Below are 21,562 nucleotides of genomic sequence, written 5' to 3'. Positions count from 1 at the left end.
GAACAAAAAATTGTGAATAATAAGTGCGCAAGTAGTTAACTCGCATGGTTCTGAATCCCCTTCAAAGAAATTGGTTAAAGGAGGATGGGAACAAACGATTTTAAAACCTATTGAAATAAATGGAGTTGGCTGATAATTTTCAGAAAGACCAAGTCACACTTCACAGGTCAGGGGAGACCACCTACATCTAAAAAAAGCTCTGTCTCAGAGTGTTAGTTCCAGCTTCTTTAATCTTTTCCCTGCTACCTGTTTATGCCAGCATTCAGTTGATTATGGTGATTCGTAATTTAGTATTTCACAGTATGTTATTACACAACCCATGCTCTTCTGCCTCCCATCTCCCCCCAGCCCAATAGGGTGTTTATGGTTCTGCTTTTTCTGCTGGAGCAATATTGCTGAGGAAATCCAGCAAAAGCAGTTTGCTAGTCTACAAACCCTTCAAAGTCTGACACTCAGACTTTGATGTAGCCACTGCGTTCATCAAAACCTTATGGCACTGAGAAACAGAGAATGCCTTAACCCTGCACCAGGTCTAGAGCCATTCCTTTGCTTCTGAAGGACAAGAAGGTTGGCAGAACTCACTCTTCCATCCATGCTCATTGCTGCAAATGTCAGGCTAGGTTTTCCTTCGAAAATGAGTGATAGATGTGGCATCAAGGAGCAAGAAGAGTTATTATTCGTGTTTCCTTCTCAGCAAGAATTCTGAATTACGTGCTTCCTGGTAAGTACCTCCACGGTTGGCCCGCCCAGCACATAAGGAAATCATCAGCATTAGGCAATTGTTCACAGTAGTCATTTCTGACTTAATTTGTAAAGGTAAGGGAAAAAAACACTTATTTCATGAACTGCCGAAGTAATTAAATTTGATATATGATCGGATGTTTTCTCTTCAGCGTTAGGAATTTGCTTTTTACAATGGAGAAACCATCTATGTGTTTTCCCCGGAACTGGAGTCAACAGGATTACCGTTTGCAGGTAAGAATGCCCTGAGTGCCCACCAGTTCAGGTAGGGCTCCAAAACTGGCATTGACTATAATTTAAGCAAAATATTTTGTATATCAGTCACGTAAGGTAGTAAACCAAAATCAGAGACTTTTACTTAGTGGTACTGCCTGAGCAAGCAAGTTCTATTCAAATATTTGAAGCCTCCACAGACTTCCAGAGATGACAGATTTCTGCGCTGTCTCTCAGTAAATGTTATAATGTTCCTAATGGTAACACCCACTGAACTGATGATTATTAATATTTATGTTTATTATTTATTCAGGACGCTCAGATGCAAGTGAAATTTTCTAAATTAGTGTGATGCCTTAAAAAAAAATTAGCAGCATACTACCCTAACAGAAACGTGCGCAAGTACATCAATGATTACTTCAGACAATGTAAATTCTTCTTCTGCCTCTTTACTCATCTTGTGAAGCCTTCGGTTCGTATGTGCTGCTCCTCGTGTATGTCATACAGAGCAGTTATGGGTGTTTGCACTGTCACATACTGTAACTTGTGCAGCAGTGTGGAGGCTTGTAATCTGGCGTCATCTGCTCAATATCCAAGGCAGTTTGTTGCTTTTCTCCAGCTAAACTTCAGGTGTCCGTCTGTCTTACAACCTTTCTGTGAAGCAAGTATTTTACCAAAACAAGCTGTTTACCAAGCGCTGAGCCTGTACTCATTCACAGCTTCAAATGTTGTGTCATATGTAAGGCTGCTTTACTCAAAAATTACTCGCCTGGCTGTTTCTCTTCATTTGCCTTCCAGTTTTGTCTTCTTAGCAGATTGGTTACAGCAGGTAACGTGTCCTGTCAGTATATTGTTTGGATCATGATTCAAATTTGTCATCTTCACTATTTTTCTAGTAATGACATGTGCGTAGCCTTCAGCTTTATACCTGAAGGGATTTTCAGATGAATGAGTTCTGATTTCCGTATGACTTGGTTGCTGTAACTCGTCTGCTGTGAGGAGAGTTTTCCTGCTGGATTAGGAGACTGATTTTGAGCAATGCAGACTGTTCTTGGAGTGTTGCATTTTCTTAGGCTGGATGTTCAGGACTTGATGTCTTCTGCATTGTTGCTTTTGCCCCTTCCTGTTGTACAAATGCTGAAATCTTTGGCCATTAGCGAAGCATTAAGCATTAGAAGTCCTAGATTGCACCAGCCTGAAATGAATAAGCAGCTTTGCTTTCTTTTCATTATGGCTGCCAAAAGCTTGGGAGATTCTGCAAGCCGTGCTGGCTGTGTTTTGAAGATGGAAGAGATGTCCAGAATGTGCCATAATGCCAACATCTGAAGTGCATGACGTTTTTTGTGGGTTTTCTTTTCTGTTTTTTTCTACTGGGCAGTTTAGGTAGAAATGTGACTGTTGATAGCGACTCCAACCTTAAAACCACAACACAGGCTTGTGGTTTTCCCACTCATTGTAATTGGGAGGTGCTGATGGGGGAAATGTAGAGATAGTTTTTGCTAACCAATAACTGTATCCTCACACAAGCAATTCCCATCTGTGCACTTAAAGTGGATAGATAGCTCCACAGCTATGGACAGAATTAAGGTTGCGCTAAAGAGAACAGCAGTGGCCAGTAGCAGAAAGTGCAGTCGTGGTCTCAGCAGTCCCTGGCGCACTGGAAAGCTGATCTACACTGTTTGTGACCTAATCCGTATTGATTTTAATCATTTTTGCTCAACGGTCACAAACCACTGAAGAATCACTTTGTGGCCTGGCTTTAGGCTAGTGCTTTTAGGCTAGGTCTAAAATAAATCCTACATATGCCATCGGGCAAACCCAGCTTACTTTTGCTCTTAAATCTTTTAATATTCAAGCGGAGGGATTTTTGCATCATCTCTACAGCCATTCTCTTAGCATGTAAGAAATATTTTTGTATTGTTTTCTCTCCTTAGTCAAAGGCAGCGCTACCTCCTCCTTCTGAGCTGATTCAGCTCACTGACCTTGCAAGAAGAAAGTGTTTTGGCTGAAGAAAGGATTTTTGCTGAATGGGCTCTAAGCAGTGAGACAGGCTTCAAAGCCGGCCTGAAGAAGGGGAAGGGGAGGACACTGCTCCACAGGATTTTCTAGGCAGGAGTTCACCTGCAAGCAACTGATTCGTAAAATTCATTTTATTAACACAGTGTTTTACAGTCAAAGTGAAAGGGAAACACACAAGACACTTATCTCCCATTCATTTATTCACATTTTCCATGGATTTTTGTACAATTCCTCAATGTATTAGAACTAATGAAGACATTGTTACATGACAAGTTATGTGAAACTTAAATATCCACTGAAGGATTCAGAACAGTTTGAAATCTATTAACAATAAACAAATCGTCACATTCAGTGTTTTCATTGGAGTTTTACTAGCTCATGCCACTTCAAATTGTTTAATGTCAGTTAATTTCCGCACACAGGCACCAGCTACAAAATTTTAGCAAATGCAAATAAGTTAAGGCATCAGAAAGAAAGTCTTTAAGGACATTTTAAATGTTACAGTGCTGTAAAGGGAGCTGAACTGAAATTCTTAATAGCAAAGCGTACCTCCTAATTGGTTTATGTTCTACAACATGTTCATTTGAACTTTAAATTTAATTTAAACCTTCACATCCATCAACCAGAAGGGATTATAGGAACACACTGTTATGCTCCTAAATAGATTATTTTAAGTACAGTACCAAAAAAAAAATCCTGCATATAGTAATTTAATATTTTAAAATAAAATTCAAACCAACTGTAACAATCTCCCTTACAGATGATTCTGTTAATTAAAATAAGCAGAGACCTTGATTTTTTTCTATTTGTGGGAGGTGAGAGGGAAAGATTTCTAAGCAGCTGACATTTCAAAATTAAAGCAGAAGGAAGAATGCACGATCCATGAGACACTCCAACACCTATGCAGAGCTAAAACAGGAGGCATTAACTCAAATTAGGGAGGAAACTTGCATCTTTAATATCAGGTATCTGATAGCCAGCTGTTAAATATACTAAGTATCTACCAAGATACAGGAATGTCTCACTGAGTTGGAATTCTGATCAGAATTCCTTCCCTGTATAGCATGTGCCACTTTGTTAGGAAGGCATTAGTATATTGATTTATATGCCCTCCACTAACTTTTGCTTTTAAGTCATGTTAGGCCTTTATTTTTGTATCATAATCTCTGTGGTTTTTTACAGGATTTATGTAGTTTAAGATTTCATAACTCGAAACTGACTTAAAGCATCATCAAAATGTGTTTTTATAAAAGTACTGACGAAGGGTTGTGCTTTATAACTGAACACCAAGTGAAAGGTGTATGACTTATCCTGATTTAGGCCAGGTAATTGCAGGGTCACTATGCATGATGTTGATTAAAAACTCTAACTTGCAGTAAAATTCTTCCCTGTTCTTTCAGTGGCAACTTTCCCCATGTAAAACGTTTAAAATCATGATGGCTTTTGCTGTATTTGGCAGTCTAATTAACACAAGATTCCGACTACATACCTTCCCCTATCTTTACTGATAGATATGTACGTTGCTAAAGAATTAAGGTGTCTCCTCTTAGTGTTTCCCACAGCTAACAGAAGATATTATTTACTACCACGGATATTGAGATCTATTTTTTCCCAACATAATTTATTATTATTCTACTTATTTTTCCTCACATTCTGTGCTCTCCCTCAGACCATCCACCCTTGCAAACATGCCAGAGAGGGACCGGCCATTATACAGTTTTGGCAATTTGGAATTGGGCCAGATACGTGCTTGCGAAACCCCAAGGCCGCTTCACTTCGCAGGCGAATCATAATGATACGTAGGAAGTTCCATTTGTTTCTTACTTAAGTTAGTTGGTCCACATTTCAATGGATGAAGAACGGGCTACACGTCCATGAACTTTTGGGAAGTAAACACACACAGACTCAAGACCACCGATACAATCTGTACAGAGTTGCCCTTTGAGAGGGATGCGCAACAAATCCGCTTCCCGCATCCAGCGCTCTGGTCTATAAACCCTTCTGCGCAGAGACGTGTAAGACACCACAGTCAAAAGACAAAATGCAAAATTAACTAAGCCCTTGGGCATTAAACCTGAGCCTGTATTAATAATAAACTTTCAGGCAATGTTCTGCTTTTCATTCATACACAATTAACATGCAAGCCTTCAGCTTTTGGCCTCAAATTTCTCTATTAGCAAGACTTTTTTTTTAAAGCACATTATTTTGAGGAAAGTAATGTCACTTTGTTTTAATGTTTTAAGTACTGAGCCAGATGCACAAATAAAAAGGCACCAGTTTATATTTCAAATAATATTTGAAATCCTAGCTGAGCTTCCTTTACACTTGTTAAAAATGCAATTCCTGTGACCTCAGTGTAGCTGATATGTGAGCAAAGGCCTTTGTTTTTGAACTTTGGTCAAGGGGGCTATATATCATATAAAGTTTTCCCTCCTTTTAGTTAAAAGGGGATAAAAAAAGGCCATAACCTGAATTGTGCAGTGAATGAGGACTAAAGGCAGCTGTTTGCCCCCCTAGAGAGCAGTGGAAAGCAGGTGAGATGTGCTGCATCTCATCAAATGGTGCTACTATTTTTTCCCCCACCCACAGGACACCAGTACTGTGGATTTCCAGGTTGCTTGTGAATTGTTCTTTTAAGGAATGGGATTTTCTTCTGTGCCACATTAGCCAGAGAAAGGTTGGTGTGTTTTCATTCCCCAGAGCTGGTCAGTGTGACAGATCACACAGCAGTTCAAGTTTAATATTAACATCTAGCTCTTGGATAGTTTCCAGAGCTGGAAGTGAAGCAGAAAAAAAAAAAAAAAAAAACAAACAACAATAGGGAAGGTTGTTCCAGCAAACAAGATTTGATTTGAAAAAGAAAAGGATTAAATAACCCAACAAGGTCTGATAAAGTTGAGATGGAAACTGAGACCACAATGATGTTCTGATCCACAAATTATTGCCACATGGTTAATTTTAACACAGCTGAAAACTAACTTGTAGATTAACCCAGTGCTCCCTACTTTTATGAGAAAGCTTGTCCTAAAGCTGCAAACTACTGCTTTACTTAATGTAACGCAGTAAAGCACTGTGGTTTTAGCACATGGGAAAAATGATTACTGACAAACACAGACACATTTATGCACGTATTCTTGGTAATGGCCAGAGGCAATATAAAGATCTATAAAAATCCTGAACTTTCTTTGTGAAAAGAGACATCTTCAGAAAAGTACTAGTAGCACAACAAGTACAACATTTACAACTCTGCCTCTGCTGGGTTTCAATTTTAGCCCAAGGGACAAGGGAGGAATACCTGGGAGGGACCATAATGGAAGTGCAACCCTTGGCCTCTGGCTTGGCAGCAGTCAGCAAATGCCAGCTGTGGTTGTGGTCCAGGTTAAACAGTCTTCCAGTTTTCTGCTTGTACTATTGCACTTCATTAGCCTGTTGCTACAGTAAGAACCAAACTGACAGTTCTTCTCTAAGAAACACTACTGTCAACAAGACTATGCAAGCAAATTTTCTTTTAAATATCTGGAGATGCAGTCTCTGAGTCCCAAAAGCACACAAGTCTGTCAGAGTTAAAACACAGTACAATATATCATACCATTGTTGCTGCAGTACATTGTTGTCACCAACAGCCTGAAAAGTCTCATCAGAATATGACAGACCACTTAAAATTAAAAATCTGGAGTCTAGACAGTTTCAACAGTTCAACATCCTCCCTTCTTCAAACAGGAAGTTGTTGCATTGCACTGCGGTCTGTGAGGAAGCTCTGGTACCATTTTTGTACTCTTGATTTCAGTCCCTTCGGTCAAATCGACCGGTGTTAAAAACATACGCTTTAGTTTACATCAGTGTGCTTTATCCAGAAGAGGTCCTGCATTTAGATAGTGAAAAATGAGGGAGCACAGTCCAACACTTGTGTTCTGTTAAAGCTTTTATTAGCTAGTTTAGCTTTTCCTCACAGAATTTTTCCATAATTCCTCTAACAGTTCTTAATATCAGAGTAGAGTTAAGTGTTCAAGTGAAGATACGGAAGAAGAAAAGAGCAGCAGCAGTTTGGCAATAATTCTTCAGATCACTGACTGCAACTTATTTAAGCCTCCTTTTTCTCCAGTAAGATTTTGTGCAACTCATCTGCATCCTCACTTGTTTTCACCCTTATTAACATAGTGACAGGAACAGCTGGATTCTTCTCATCAATCGGTGGATTAGGAACACAGACTATAAGAACATTGTTTTTTCCGGTTCTTGTACATGGCATCTTAGGTGGAATTAAAACATTCAACAGTATGTTTCCTGCACATGAGGAAAAAAATTAAAATTAGCAATTTTTCACCTTTTATCGTAATACCAGTTATGTTAGTATACTTAATAAAGAGGAATTTAAGTTTGTGTTTGGAAGGAAGGCAATTCACAGACGTCATATATACTTGTCTTATTCTTCCCTAAGCATCTGCTCATGGCCACTGTTCTTACAGATTTATTTCCTCATTAGGAACAAGGAAATCTCTGACACTACTGTGTCTTCCTTTTTTAAAGGAAGGAGTTTAAACAATATCAGATTATAGTAGGGACACACAGGAGAAAAAGAAGGGGACACAGGAGAAGCAGCTAATGAGGATTCAAGTCACAGAGCTTAGTTTATGCTTATGCAAGTTACTCATTCTGACCATCAAGCACAGTTCATAAGCGGAAGCAAAATGTTAGCTTGAACACACAGACCTGTTAATCTAAAACTGACAAACTATGGTAGAATAAGTACTTTGTATCCTCAAGTTGTACAACACATCTGATGTGGTCTACCTCTGGGTTACTAACAATAGTTCTATGTCAAGTTGTTAAATTATGTAGGGAATTTGAGAGCTTCAGTACTACTGGTCTATTAAAACAGTTGCAAACAAACTCAAATTTGCTTCCACGAAGATGCACACATTTTGTAAACCTGGTAAACAGTTTAGAACATGACAGTAGTATCTAGGGAGAAGTCCGTCTTCACCTTCCTTTCCAGATCCAGTTTTTCAAGACAGTGAGATGTTAGGAAAGGATTATGGCACTGTGTGAGACGGCAAAAGGGAAAGTGTGCATCGCTATGATTGCAGTGGCTTCTAGAAACCAGTGAGTGGAAACAAGACACAAATGTCTTAGTGTATTCCTCAGGTCTTTCATAAGCATATTTATTCCATTTTATGGAACTGGATCTCACATCCAAGTTCATTGAAATTAGGTACTGAAATGTAGCAAAGCTTCCCAATGAGTATCAAAACATTGATTTGCACAGTTAGAGTGTAAACACTCTTCAGCCAGAATATTACACCTTAAAATCTTTAATACATCGGGTCCCTCTAGCTTCCAAAAACAAAGACATGGTTGCGTTTTTTCTCTCTTTAATTAGCTGTATGTGCTCATTTCAGAAGATAATCTGAAGTTTCTCTAATATTGTACTCTCAACCTACCATTTGTGATCCAACTGAAGACAGCTAAAACACAGTGCAACAGCTGGACTTGAGCATGCATTTTAAGAGCAATGCATCTAGCAAAATCCTGCATGCCTGACCTATATAGTGTACTCCGAGAGTACAATGGATGTTTACCCACACAGCCAACTATTTACACATTCAGGATGAACTGCATATAAATGACAGTTGGCCTCAGCAGAAAGTTTGTTCCTCTTCATCACAGCTTATACACAAATATTTCATTGTGGATCTTAAGCCATGCTTCAAAGCCACTCAACAGTTCAGGGATGGAGAAAAGCTATTAGAAAAAGGCAGCAGGGGGGAGGAATACCCAAACATACACCACAACTTTATACTTCCTTGCACTGCTTCATGTGCACTCTTTGGTAATCTCATTAGAGGCATCCAATTGCTTGTTCAGTACTTGAAATTATAAAAAACAAACAAACAAAAAAAGGTAGAAAGGTTTTCACACTTGTCTGTTATGCTGTGTAACCAAAAAAGAATCCTAATGCTTAGCATGGAATTTCACTTCAAGACTTGCTACTAGAAGAAATTTATTTACCTAAATTGGTGTCTGCTCGGACCAGGAGCTGAGTTTTTTCATTTCCTGCTGGTTTTAAGTGTAATGTTCCTACACCTTTTTCTTTGAATTCATTATCCTTTTTGTAGAATAGTTTGCACCTGTGAAAAAAAAAAAAAAACAACAGGAAACACAACCTAGTTTGTGAAGATATGTAAAGATATACAAAGATATCTCAAATATACACACACATATATATACACATGGATACATCTGACTCACAGTAAGCCAATACTTTAACAATAATCAGGAGCTAACATGCTGTGAGTAGCATAAGTCTTTATTCTTCTTGACCCTGATTGTTTCATATGCTAACAGATCGTGCTTCCAGTTCAAAGAAGAATTTACTTCTTTCTTTCAGTACTAAAATAACAAACTCATCACTTTCAGGGAAAAGTAAAATGCACAGCAACCTGTACTCAGGGTCTATAATGAATAACAACTGTAAGCTACTGTTTAAAACCACTAATTACAAAACCATAAGAATTTGCTGTATCCTTCTAAAGTTGTAATACAACTTTTAAGTTAAATTTAAAACCAATTTTTTAAGTGAAGCTCCAATAAACCTAACACCATTCTTCATAGATTAGCACGTACCTTGTCTCAAATAATGCAAATGACTTTTTGTAGAAGGACAAATTCTGTGTCAAGTGTTAAGCAAACATGTAATTATTTGGACTACTGAACATGCTTTGAAAAACTGCTTCTAGTAGAGGGAGTCTCACTCTGAACTTCTTAAAAGTACAACTTGTTCACTCCTTCATACAACAATCATCATTTCCCAGCTGAAGAGTCTTATTTTAGGCTATGCAAATAGCTGAACACCTGACTGATTTTTTAGAAGTACAGTATGTTATTTCTGTGGTACAAGCCCTACAGTTTAAATTTACTAAACCTGATAAATGCAGCAACATCTCCATTTGTAAAAGAAATTTAAAAAAAAAAAAAAATCACAGGTAGAACAAGCTACAAGAATTTTGGGAAGATCTTACACCCTTTTGTCTGTAATTAACTTTTTTACAAGTGGAACTTCACATTCTATATGGCTTCCTAACAAGCTTTATCAACTAGGAAGTCAAGAACATATACATCATTAGTTACGCACTGCAGTGGTGAAAAATAACAATACGCAGCTATGAATTTTTTTCATTATTATTCTATCCACTATTCCAAGTTGAAGTCACTTACTTCTTTGAGTAGAAAGCATCATCCTCTTTTATTTCATTAACAATGACTTTTGGTGGCTCTTCTTCCTCCTCTTCTCCTCCTTTAAATAAAAAGTTTTAATACATTCTATATGTTAATGTTGTGTTGTAATGTATATCTGGAAAGTATTTTTGGCATTGTATTAGAACTAGCTTATGGATGCTGTATTTGCCATAGACACATGTAGCCTGTCAATAATCGCCAAAATACATTTAAATCAATGTGGGCTCTAAAGCAGCTTCAGCTACAGGCAAATATCTGTCTTCTCATTCAACCAGACCCCTGACGCAACTTTACACTCATCTTCAGTTTAAATGGGATGGCAATATCCAACCGCCACCAAACAATCAAAATCAAAAAATCAAAAGCTTAACAAGTCAAACTTAAGTCAAAACCTTCTACAGGGGAGAAGAGTTGTAACATTTCAAAGAATAGTCTCCACAAATGGACTCAAGTGAAGCATAATATAATAAATGCCTCCAACAGCCAAGTTTGATTTGGGGACAGGGTCATCAGCTGCAGGCATGACAGCCAAGAGACAGTGGCGGGACTATGCCGTTTCAGTCCCTCAGCCGCTGGGATTTCTATCAGCTTACTGTATCCAGTTTAGGTAAATCGCAGAGTAAAACTGTCAGCGTGCAACATTATTTGCCTTACAGTCATTAAGTAGATTGTATGAAACTGTTATGTATCTCATGCATTTTGTTGAGAGGATCTCTATTGGGGAAAGCAGAAGGACTGAAATGCCCTGCAGGCTCAAAGATGAAAAAAAACCAGTTGCTTTAAATTTCATCAAGTCTTGTGTTCAGCTGAAGAATTGTATTCTATTACAGAAAGTATAAATCTGACAGAAATACATAGGTTTTGATAACCGTATACTTTTTAGTGTTACTTAAACAGTATGCAAGACTGACATAGTTCCAGACTAGTGGTACAGTTTTGCACTTGCAAATTCAAGAACAATTATGATCTAGTTCAACTTAGTATTATTTCACCTTTGCAGTATTCTTAAGCCACATACATTCACAGCTTACTGTTAAAATCATCATGTTAAATAGAATTTACCTTTATCATCATTATTGCCACTTTCTGTCTGAGCTTCCAATATATTGGTGGATACTGCAGAGGCAGGTTTGGTCTGGTTTATCTCTTTACCAAAAAAACCTGAATTCCCAGGAGAAAATGAGAAACTACTAAGTGTTCCTGAACCAATGGAACCCAAAACAGAACTGTCGACACTCTTGCCAAAATTAAAAGAGACAGTTGATGTAGCTCCCAACGATGGGTCTTTTTTTTCAGGTGCAGCTTCAGGTTTTTTGTCCGAGCTATCCTCAGTTTTGTTGTTGCTGAACAAAAATGTTGTTCCTTGCTGCAGCTTTGAATTCCCAAATGTAGAAACTGTTGACTGAGAGCCAGGTGTCTTGTTGCTTTCATTTTCAGAGCCACTATCGCCGCTGCTTCCATGTTGCTGTTCAATATTTGCTAAATACTTCTCATAGTCTCTAAAGATGGGTGTCAGGTCACATAGTGGGTTTGTGTTTACATGCTTAACTATCCAGTCACGCACAGAACAGTTTAAAGCTGCCAACTGCTTGTGGTAAACACTAGAGCTACAAACTTTACTCTGAGTGTAGCCAGATGAGGATGGTTGACTGCCACCATTAGCTTTTGGGCTTGCAGCCTTTTTCTCAGTAAATGCAGTAGTAGTGGGACCATTGGACATTGTGGATCCTATTAGAAGAAAAACACGGTTTAGAACAGGGGTATCAAACTGATTTTCACTGGGGGCCACATCAGCCTCGTGGTCATCTTCAAAGGACCAAATGTAATTTTAGGACTGTACAAATGTAACTACTCCTACAGTCGTAAAATTACATTTGGCCCTTTGAAAGTGACCGCAAGGCTGATGTGGCCCCCAGTGAAAATCAATTTAACACCCCTGGTTTAGAAGTTTTTTTTTCCAGAAAGCACAGTTCTCATAAAAACCTAAACTAAATGTTCTCAGTATTTCTTTATCAAATCACTCATTCTTGCTCAGTTATGTACCCTGCCTTTTATCACAACACTGTGTACTAGATACAAATAAACAGACAATGCTGTGAAAGACATCTAAGCACACTAAGTATAGAAAAGTTAGTTCAGGGATAGACAAAGGAGACAGAGCACACAGTTGTATTAAAAAAAAATAGAAAGAAATTGTACAGAATAACATTTAATAAAATTTTGTATTGTACCAAAACACTCAAAATCTTAAGTTTTACCAAGCTGTAACAGTTATTAAAACAAAATACTCAGTTATCTCTTGCTACTTGTGCTTTAAAAAAATCTGTGAAGACACTAGCCTGTGATTTTGCACATTTTTGAATGGCATCTGTTTAAAACCATAATAAGCAAATCAAGAAAAATCCTCATTAAATAATTAAGTTTCTCCCAATTTAGTTAAGCTCACTGAAATTAAGTTACTCTAGACTTCAGACTCCACCATTTCTACTCTGGGACATGCTGACTCTAAAACAGTGGCATGCTTAACATTTCTGCATCTCCAGCGCAAAGGGATAGAATTAATATTCTTCAGGGACTACCAAAGCATGAGACTAGAGTGAGATTTGTCAAAATATTTCAAGTGTCTTGAAATGCAGGTATAAACGTAACAGATAAAATTCTAGTAAGACCGTTTGCAATATAAGATGTACCCGGAAAAATGTTATGACTTTAGATATGTGGCCTATATTTAGCAAAAACTGCAAAAACTACTAGAACAAGACCTTAAAAACCAACCAACCAACCAAAAACACAAACAAAACAACAAAAGAACAAAACAAAACACCCCCACACAAGGAAACTGCAGTCCTACTAAAGGGACATTTTCCATTAGCATTTTTTTAAATTAAATTCAGATAATTGGGACAATTATTTAACTGGAAAGTGTTATCAGGTGTTTTATACTGTTTGGAGGGTGTCTTATGCCAATGTGTTCCATTCCCACTTCTTGCCATAGAGCTTTTACCTCTAATATTAGACCAAACATGAATTTAGTTTCCACCTCTTAAAACAGAATGCATTTGATAACTTGGCCCTCCAGCAGCCTAAAATCTAAAGAGGAATAAAGTCTTAAAACAGAACTATAGGGCAGCTTGAATTTGGTTTTCACTATTAAATGAACCTTACACATTTTACGGCTGAATTTGTGGATAAATACGTATGCTTATTTAAAACTTACCAAATGCTGACTGTGTTTCTGAGGTGGTCTTCAAACTGCTGAAAGAAGGAGTGCTAGAGACACTACTGCTTCCATTCAACAGCCCTTCTAAAGGCTTTATTCCTGCACCATTACCAAATCCACTGAAGCCACCTCCTCCTTTTCCAGAAGGCAATATAAAGCCTTTAAATCCTTTAAAAGCTCCTCCACTTTCAGACTGGGGAGAGACCAAAAAAAGACAGACAACCAGTTACATACAACTCCTCCACAAAAATCTTATTCCCGCTTAATATTCCACTTACTTTACCCTGGTTCAGCATGTCATTTTGTGTATTATTCTAAGTCAGCTATGTAAACAAAATTAATAGCTTCCTTATGACACATATTGCTGCTATTTTTAAAGGACTCAGACGTTTAGTATGAAAATAAACTAGATCTAGGAAGTGGATACATAAAAGTTATTCAGAGCAGCGGATGTGTTTAACTACCTATTTAGACATTCATAGCACCTTGTTTTCTTTAAATAATTACTTAGCAATATGTAATTGCAGGCTTATTTTCAGCAACTTTTAGCATTTACAACCACAATTAGAGTCTAACACTTCAAAACAGCATACTTTGGTAGTCACCTATGCAAAGTTTAAGTGATTTACCAGAACTATTCCTATAAGACTGACAGGAGAAGCAAAGATAGACTGTACTTGATAAACTAATACATACGGTTTCTTTCTTGCATCACCTTTTCCCAGTACAATCTTTTAATTAACCACACCCTCTGCCACATTTGTGGCTAATACTATTATAGGCAAAAATGGGACAGGACAGCTTCCTCATTTCCATTGCTTGGACAGCAGAAGGCAAATGAAAGGCACAAGAAGTATCCAGCTCCTAATTGTGCCTAGTCCCATTCAAACCAAAATCAATTTGAGTGACAGGCAAAGTTTCTGTCCTATTTCTAACATGGGGCACTGACTGCTGAAAGAACGTTTCATGGAAAGGATCTGTCAGGGATTTTTGAAAGGACTACAGTTTTGTTGGACTGGGTTAGTGCTTTCACAGGAACTAAACCTATAACAAAAGCCAACTTCCTTTCAATTTTCAATTTGTTACTGCAAAAAGTAGGTGGCACTAAAGCCTCATGGGGGGAAGTTGCAGCATTCCTAACAAAAGACATCTTTTTCATTCTCAGTTCAGCTTAGTATTTTGGCTTTTAGTTATTTAGCCTCTGAGACATCCCCAACCCACCGGCATAGATAACTAGTAACTTTTGATTTTTGGGCTTCCACCTCTGCAAAGAATGAAACTGAAACAGTCTGAATGCTGTTTTACCCATCTGTAGATGACACTGTGTGTGAAACACTCTGCATTTATACTTCAAAAACACATTTCCATTCACCCAGTCAGTACTAGTATTACCCATTTTCATTCTCACCTTTTTCTTGCTATGGAGCAGTAAGTGAAAATTGATCTGTGTGTATGATCTGACTAGTTGCATATACCTTCTAAACGGTAGCTTTGTGCAGTATTATCACAAGCCCAAATAAGCAGAAAAATAAACACTGATGTCATATTTTGCAACTGAGTCAAACTACAACATCCAACACCCAGTGATTACATTACCTCTGATCCAACATTTCGGCGCTTTGCTTTTTTAATAGCTCTGTTCTTCAGGACTTCCTCACTAGCAACTGAGAATGTTCCCACCTTTAAGAAGTAGTTATAGAATCATTAGTGAAATTTTCAGAATGTCATAAAGTCTCAGAATCTCATAAAGTCATCATAGTCTAAAGAGACGGCTGAGATAAGTTTTTGAACACAACTGTAGCACTTCCCCCTAACAAATAAGAGAAGTTAAAAAAAAAAACAAAAACAAACCACCACACACACACAGAGCACAGTACTGTGATTAGCCTGCCAGCTACTTGAACTTGATACTTTCAAAACTCTGTCTTTCTGGTTCTGCATTACATTTTCCTTCATGCAATCTCAATTTCATTACGATAAATACATGAAGAATTTTTTTAACAAAGCTGTTAGGTATCTTTGCTGAAAGTAACCTGTCAGTATTGCACTGTTACAAAAAAGTTTCAGCTTGGAGAAGGTATAGAGATGTATAACCTAAGTCAATCTCCTGCAGTCTGCTGTAGTTCAAGTATTAGAAAAAGCTAATGGCTAACTACTACCCTGTAATAAAAAAGGAAATTAAGTTTTCTTAAATTCGGATCTCTGGAAGAGAACCATCAGTTTTCTTCCTCACATTTTATAGGCCTGAATATTTAATACTTTCAGTAGCACAGAGGTTAGCACAGTTTGTTTAGGGATTATACATGAGCCATAAGTAAGTATGAGACACTAAACAGGAAAATCTCATTTTACTATTAGATGAAATTTATCATTTGACTGTTGGCTTAATTCCTTTGGCTGTGTAGGGACATCCAGCTAAGCACTCCAAATTAACATATTTCTGAAACTTACTATTACTGACCTTTAAGAAGAACAGACACAAGACATGAAGAAAATTTAGCTCAAGAAATCAAAACCACTTTTCTTGTGAACTCAATAAATACCCATCACACATCTGAAGAGTTCAAAAGCATTATGCATCTTAGTAAGCCTGGGTTTCACTTTAGAAATGTAAAATTCCTTTTCCCTGAGCTGCTCATGTCATTTTAACTATTAAAAGCTGCTTTGCCATATGGTCTGCATATACTGGAAGCTTTATTTAAAAAAAAATTAAAAAAAATTAAAAATCACATACATAGAATTATCTTTAACTGCTACACTTCTAACCAGTTTTACTGTAGATTTCACCCACAACATAAATATCACACGTAAATAAGTACCCTACTACCTGCAGTGGTGTGGGGGGAATCTAATGTATAACTTACCTCCTCAGCCTCATCCTCCTGATCCCAGTTTCTGTCAGTCAGTTCCTTCTCTGCAATTCTCTTTGCCATTTTTCCACACCTGTGTGGGGAAAAAAAAAATGTATTCAATTGCACAGTAATGAAATTCTAAGCAAGAGTAATCTGCAATTTGTATTACTTAGAACAAGTAATGGGAATCAGAGTTTGTATAGAAGTAGGTCAAAATTGGAATGACAGTTGAAAATGAAATTGCTAACAAACATTGCAGCAACAATCAACAGCACTTGAAATAAAAGTTATTGTGACACACCACATTTGACCTTAAATTTAAGCAGCAGAAACATGCAGTTCAATTATGGCATAAATTTTCTTTAGCAGCAATGCTGGCTAGAGAAATTCCTTTCAGCCTCATAACCCATACCCCTGATCAACACTTCCTCTGAAGGGCTACAAAAAAAAAAAACACAGAAAAAAGATCTAGTTAAAACATTTCATGTTCCACTCCATCTTGCCTCAAGATACCCATGCAATCAGCAAGATAAAAGTAACCTGGTTTACAGCATCTAAAATAAATACTGATGAGGACCTACTAAAACAACAGGACAAAAAGTTTGGGTAAGACTCAAGACAATGCTCTACTACAAGAAAATACAGGATTGGTAGAATGTTGCTAATTAGAAATCTGAAAAATTCTATTAAAAATAAATTGGATAATTTTTTCTCAGAAGGACACATAAAGCATATAATGGATTTTAGAGCAATTACTGTGAGAAGCCATCATCATTTAGCCAGTTATCTCTGCAATGTAACGGAAAATCAACTCTGAAGAAGGAATGTCTGTAATAGGTCTGAGTTCAAATTTACTAAAGTACAACTTATCAGCTGTGTGCAAAAACAAGGAACAAATCCAGCTATGCTACTTTGTATCTGAAAGACTTGGCAATCACATTACTCAGATTTTATATGAAAAAGTTTTTTTATTACGATTATATCAACTGCCACTAACCATGAAAACTCTTCGAAGAAAATGTCAGTTTGTAGCAATTTAAGTCTTGAGCAAGCACAAGAATTAAAATGCTTAAAAAACCTTGAGTTTGTGATTCAGACCAGATTAAAAAATTCCACAAATAGTTGAATTCCAGAGCTGTAAATGATAACGATACATTATTACAGCACATCTTGCTTAGCCAACTAAATATTTTTAAACAGAACAATAAATCCAGCTGCACAGTGGTCTTACAGAGATCACAAGTCAAAACCATGAATTTTGGTTTGCCATACTTCAAAAATGCAGTCAAGTTATTAGGATCTCTTGGAAGTACAGTGCCAACAGACTGGTTTATGTAAATGCTTTAAAATGGCACAGGTCACACCATCCTGAAAGTAGAGGCCCTTCCATCCCCTGCATGATTCTCAGCAGACTGGCGAACTATTTAAATCTAACGCATTGGAAATAAAAAATAAAAATACTTATTTAAAAGTCATATTGGCTTCCCAGCTGAGCTTCCCACAAGGGTATACAAACACTTGCAACCAGAAGGAGACAAGATTGCATCTCTTTGGCAGCAGCCACAGCTCAAAGGCTAGCAGGACCTAGAATTACACCATTGAATTCCACAGCAGATCAAATTACCACTATTAACACAGCCACTGAAGCACGACAAACACATTAACTAGAAAGCCTGTTCTCCACTAATAGAAGATGGGTAAACCTGTTGGCCTTGGCTCCAGGTTCCCTGCACCTACCCGTGTTTACATGATTTCTCTATGTCAATAGTGAAAACGGAGCAGACAACAGAATCTCAGATAAGCAAAGACACTGACAAGAGAATCCTAGACGTGTTTTCTAACCCGTGAAACAAGAAGCAACACAAAACCATCTCTATCTAGAATTTACGACCCTCAAGAAGTTTTTTGTAGCAAATAGTCAAAAGAGGCTGAGATGGGAGTATTTTGAGAAACAGCTCTTTTTATTAAAAAACAAACCCACAACTACAACAAAAACAAACCCACAATACAGACATTTTGTTGAACTACAAAAATTCACCTAGTAACTATAGGTGCCTTATTCAACGCAGCGATTTGGAAACAAGATTTAGTTTTAACATGACATCACCCCTCTCCGGAAGGCTACAAAACTCGCACTGTCGGAGCGCTCAACCTTAAACCCTGGCAGCGGAGGAAGCCACCGGCATCTCATTCATCGCACTTGCGAGACCGAGGGTACTCAGCACCGCAGACACTTCAGGGGTCCCGGGTTGTGTGTCGGAGCAAGCCCGGATCTGGGCTGGTGCAGCCAGGCTGCCACCCGGGAGCTGAGCCACGTTTCTCCTTCCCCGGGCAGACCTTCGGTTTCGGCGGAGGCTCTTTCGGCTTAACATAAGAGTCCCGCTTGCTTCCTTTCCAAAGGCCTCCGAAGTTCCTCTCTCCCCCACTCCCCCCCCGCCCCCAATTACAGGGCAGCTCAGCGCTTTTAAAACATCGGGACGCGTTTCAATTCCCGCCCCACTGCAGCTCGGCCAAAACGCCATCACCCCCCCTGCCCCGCAGCACAGCGAACCAGGTCCTACGGAGTCGTGAGGCTCCCAGGGTGAATTCCCTCCCTGCTCGGCATCCCCTCTGCCTCAGGCCCACCGGTGAGATCTGCGGCCAGACCAGGCCACCCCTCCTCCTTACCCTCATGTAACATCCAAGCCCTCCCTCCAGGGAAGGCGACGCCGGCGGCCAGGCCGCGGTGGGGCGGGGAGGCCCGCAGGGAGACACGCACGCACGGGCAGGCGTCCCGAGGGAGACACCAGCTCGCGGGGAGCAGGACGATCTCCCTCCGGGGACGCCGGCACGTCCACCGCTCTAAGCAGCCCACCCAGGCCGACTGCCGGGCTGGGCCTTTCCCCGCGGCGTGTCCCGCACTGCCCCCCCTCACCCCGCGCACGTAAAAGGCACCAGCGCGGGCGATCCCGGGAGCCGAGAGGGGAGCGCTGGTACTCACCCCCGCGGGGCGTCCCCTCTTGTGCGCAGGGCCGGGCGGGCGGCTCTCCCCCGCGGCGCCGGGCTGCGGGGCCGAGGCTGCGGCTGCGGCGGGCGGGAGGCGGAGTCTGGTCGCAGGCTGCCCGGGCCCGGAACCCGCTCACCATCCCCCAGCCAGGCCCTACACCCGCACTATACCTCCGCGGCTTTGTCGGCGTCGCTCAACTCGCCGTCACGCCGCTGCCGTTTTATCCCTTCTGAAAGACGGGGGATATATTGTTTTTAAGAAGAGAGACGCACTGTCCGCCGCCGTCCCCGCGGCCACCTCCTCCGCGCATGCGCCCCGCTCCTTCCGCGGCCGGCGCGGCGGGGCGTGCAGGGGCAGGGCAGAGGGGCGGAACCGGCAGCCCCGCCTCCGCTGGCTGGGGCGCGGGTCACGTGGTCTCCGCGGCCCAATGGGCGGGCTCATCCTCCCAACGGCCGGCGGGGCTGCGCATGCTCGCTGAGGAAGTGACGCGCCCGCGCCGGCCGTTCGAATTGTGGTCACGTGGCCGGCGCCTTCATTCCCTCCCCCTTCCGGTGTCGGCCCGCGTTGAGGCGGCGGAGCCGGGACCGCGGGAAAGAGCGCTGCGATGCTGCTGGACCCAAGATGAGGTCGCGCACGGCGACGGAGGGGTGTCCACACCAGACGTGGCGGGGTAGTGGGGCGCCGCCTGCCATAGCCGTACCGCCGCCTTGCCCGCTGGGCGCAGCTGCCGCTGACTCATGGAGGGCCGGCTCCGGCCTGGCTGGCGGCGGGAGGAGCGGTTGTTTGCCAGGCTCTGTGCCTGACTGACCTAAGGAGCCTTGGCCCGCTGGTTGCCTCCCTCCTGGCTTTTTCTCCCAGCGGTGTAGTAGATACAATCACAGAATGTTAGGGATTGGAAGGGACCTCGAAAGATCATCTAGTCTAATCCCCCTGCCAGAGCAGGAACACCCAGATGAGGATACACAGGAAGGTGTCCAGGGGAGTTTTGAATGTCTCCAGAGAAGGAGACTCCACAACCTCCCTGGGCAGCCTGTTCCAGTGCTCTGGCATCCTCACTGTGAAGAAGTTTCTTCTCAAATTTAAATGGAGCGTCCTGTGTTCCAGTTTATACCCATTACCCCTTGTCTTACCATTGGTTGTCACCAGGAAGAGCCTTGTTAGCAAACAAGACGCATAACCACGGACGTAGTTATATGCAGTGCTTTATTTCAGCCCTGGGAAACCAGGGGTTCACACCCAAAGCTGGTTCCAACAGCCTATTCAAACTACACTACATTTATACAATTTAGTCACATTCATATTCATTACAATTCTTGACAACCATTAGCATATTCCACACCTGTTCTAACACAAGTGATCTCTTTAAGCGATGCTAAGTAACATTCGCATGTTTATCAGCTATTTCTCAGTTACCTGTTTTAAAAGAATATGTCATAAATCTATGTCAATTTTAAGAATAGGCTATGGTTACTAAGTACAATGATTCTATGGTTGAATGCACATCCTATGGATACAGCCTGCAAAACTTCAAGATAAGGTAAGAACCTTGGATACAGCATCTTGGATACAGTTTACAAAAACAAAACCGAGTATAACTTACAAAAACTAGTTCAACTATAACAGCCTGGCTCCATCCTTGTGACACTCACCCTTTATATATTTACAAACATTAATGAGGTCACCCCTCAGTCTCCTCTAAGTTGAAGAGACCCAGCTCCCTCAGCCTTTCCTCATAAGGGAGATGCTCCACTCCCTTCATCATCTTTGTGGCTCTGCACTGGATTCTTGCAAGCAGTTCCTTGTCCTTCTTAAACTTGATGGGATTAGTGCTAGTGTGAAGCGACTGGAGAGAAGGTAACAGCCTCAGGTTGAAAACAGTGACTCCTAAACACTTTTGTGTCATGTGCTGCAATCATGTACCATCTTAGAACTGTAACAGTATAAATTAAGGCAACCAGAGTAAACCTAAAAGCTGCAGTTCTCATGCCCTGTCTCAGGTGCTAGCTTACTGCTAAGGTTTAGGGTGCTAAGCTTGCAAGCTGGAACACCTTGACCTAGCATTACAAAAACAAACAAACAGGAAAAGGTAAATTACTTTTTTAAAAGAACTTGCTCTTCTAAAGCATATAAATTCCTTAAAAGGAGGCTAACAACCCCCCTCTCCCCCCAAAAAAACCCACCCTCTAGCAGTAGAGTTCATGAGGCATTGATTTTTATCATGGCTGGGAACTTAAGACTCCTGAGGCATAGACTTACCCCCAGGTTGTGTTACCCTAGTTTCAACCTTCAAACAAT

General features: G+C 40.3%; 1 protein-coding gene and 1 long non-coding RNA gene across 5 annotated transcripts; one reads left to right on the top strand and one right to left on the bottom strand.

Moving 5' to 3' along the window:
• The first annotated feature begins 823 nt into the window (after window positions 1–823).
• Window positions 824–3,320, top strand: LOC139829366 (uncharacterized). The gene is made up of 2 exons (XR_011741824.1): window positions 824–975; window positions 2,889–3,320. It is a non-coding gene; the product is annotated as an uncharacterized lncRNA (long non-coding RNA).
• Window positions 3,156–19,613, bottom strand: NUP50 (nucleoporin 50). 4 transcript variants are annotated; one of them, XM_065843987.2, is made up of 8 exons: window positions 19,262–19,613; window positions 16,294–16,372; window positions 15,026–15,109; window positions 13,427–13,622; window positions 11,272–11,937; window positions 10,189–10,267; window positions 8,983–9,101; window positions 3,156–7,257 (listed from the first exon to the last, which is right to left on the bottom strand). In XM_065843987.2, exons 2-8 carry the CDS (start codon window positions 16,360–16,362, stop codon window positions 7,055–7,057), a joined length of 1,416 nt encoding a protein of 471 aa, XP_065700059.1. In that variant the 5' UTR covers window positions 16,363–16,372; window positions 19,262–19,613; the 3' UTR covers window positions 3,156–7,054. The 4 variants fall into 4 exon arrangements, with proteins under 4 accessions (XP_065700059.1, XP_065700067.1, XP_071672698.1 ...); XM_065843995.2 differs by having other exon boundaries at window positions 19,438–19,613; XM_071816597.1 differs by lacking the exon at window positions 19,262–19,613 and adding an exon at window positions 18,949–19,174.
• Window positions 19,614–21,562: the final 1,949 nt, after the last annotated feature.

Source organism: Patagioenas fasciata, chromosome 1 (genome assembly GCF_037038585.1).
Source record: "Patagioenas fasciata isolate bPatFas1 chromosome 1, bPatFas1.hap1, whole genome shotgun sequence".
NCBI classification, from domain to species: Eukaryota; Metazoa; Chordata; class Aves; order Columbiformes; family Columbidae; genus Patagioenas; species Patagioenas fasciata.
The sequence above is the reverse complement of the archived record's forward strand: the minus strand, read 5'-3'. Positions and strand labels throughout refer to the sequence as shown.

Excerpts from the sequence above, each read along its gene's own strand:
- NUP50 (XM_065843987.2), bottom strand. The coding sequence starts at position 16,362 with ATGGCAAAGAGAATTGCAGAGAAGGAACTGACTGACAGAAACTGGGAT. Across the intron at positions 15,110-16,293 it reads AGGAGGATGAGGCTGAGGAG|GTGGGAACATTCTCAGTTGC; the intron begins GTAAGTTATACA and ends TACTTCTTAAAG. Across the intron at positions 10,268-11,271 it reads TGGCAATAATGATGATAAAG|GAGGAGAAGAGGAGGAAGAA; the intron begins GTAAATTCTATT and ends TTTTATTTAAAG.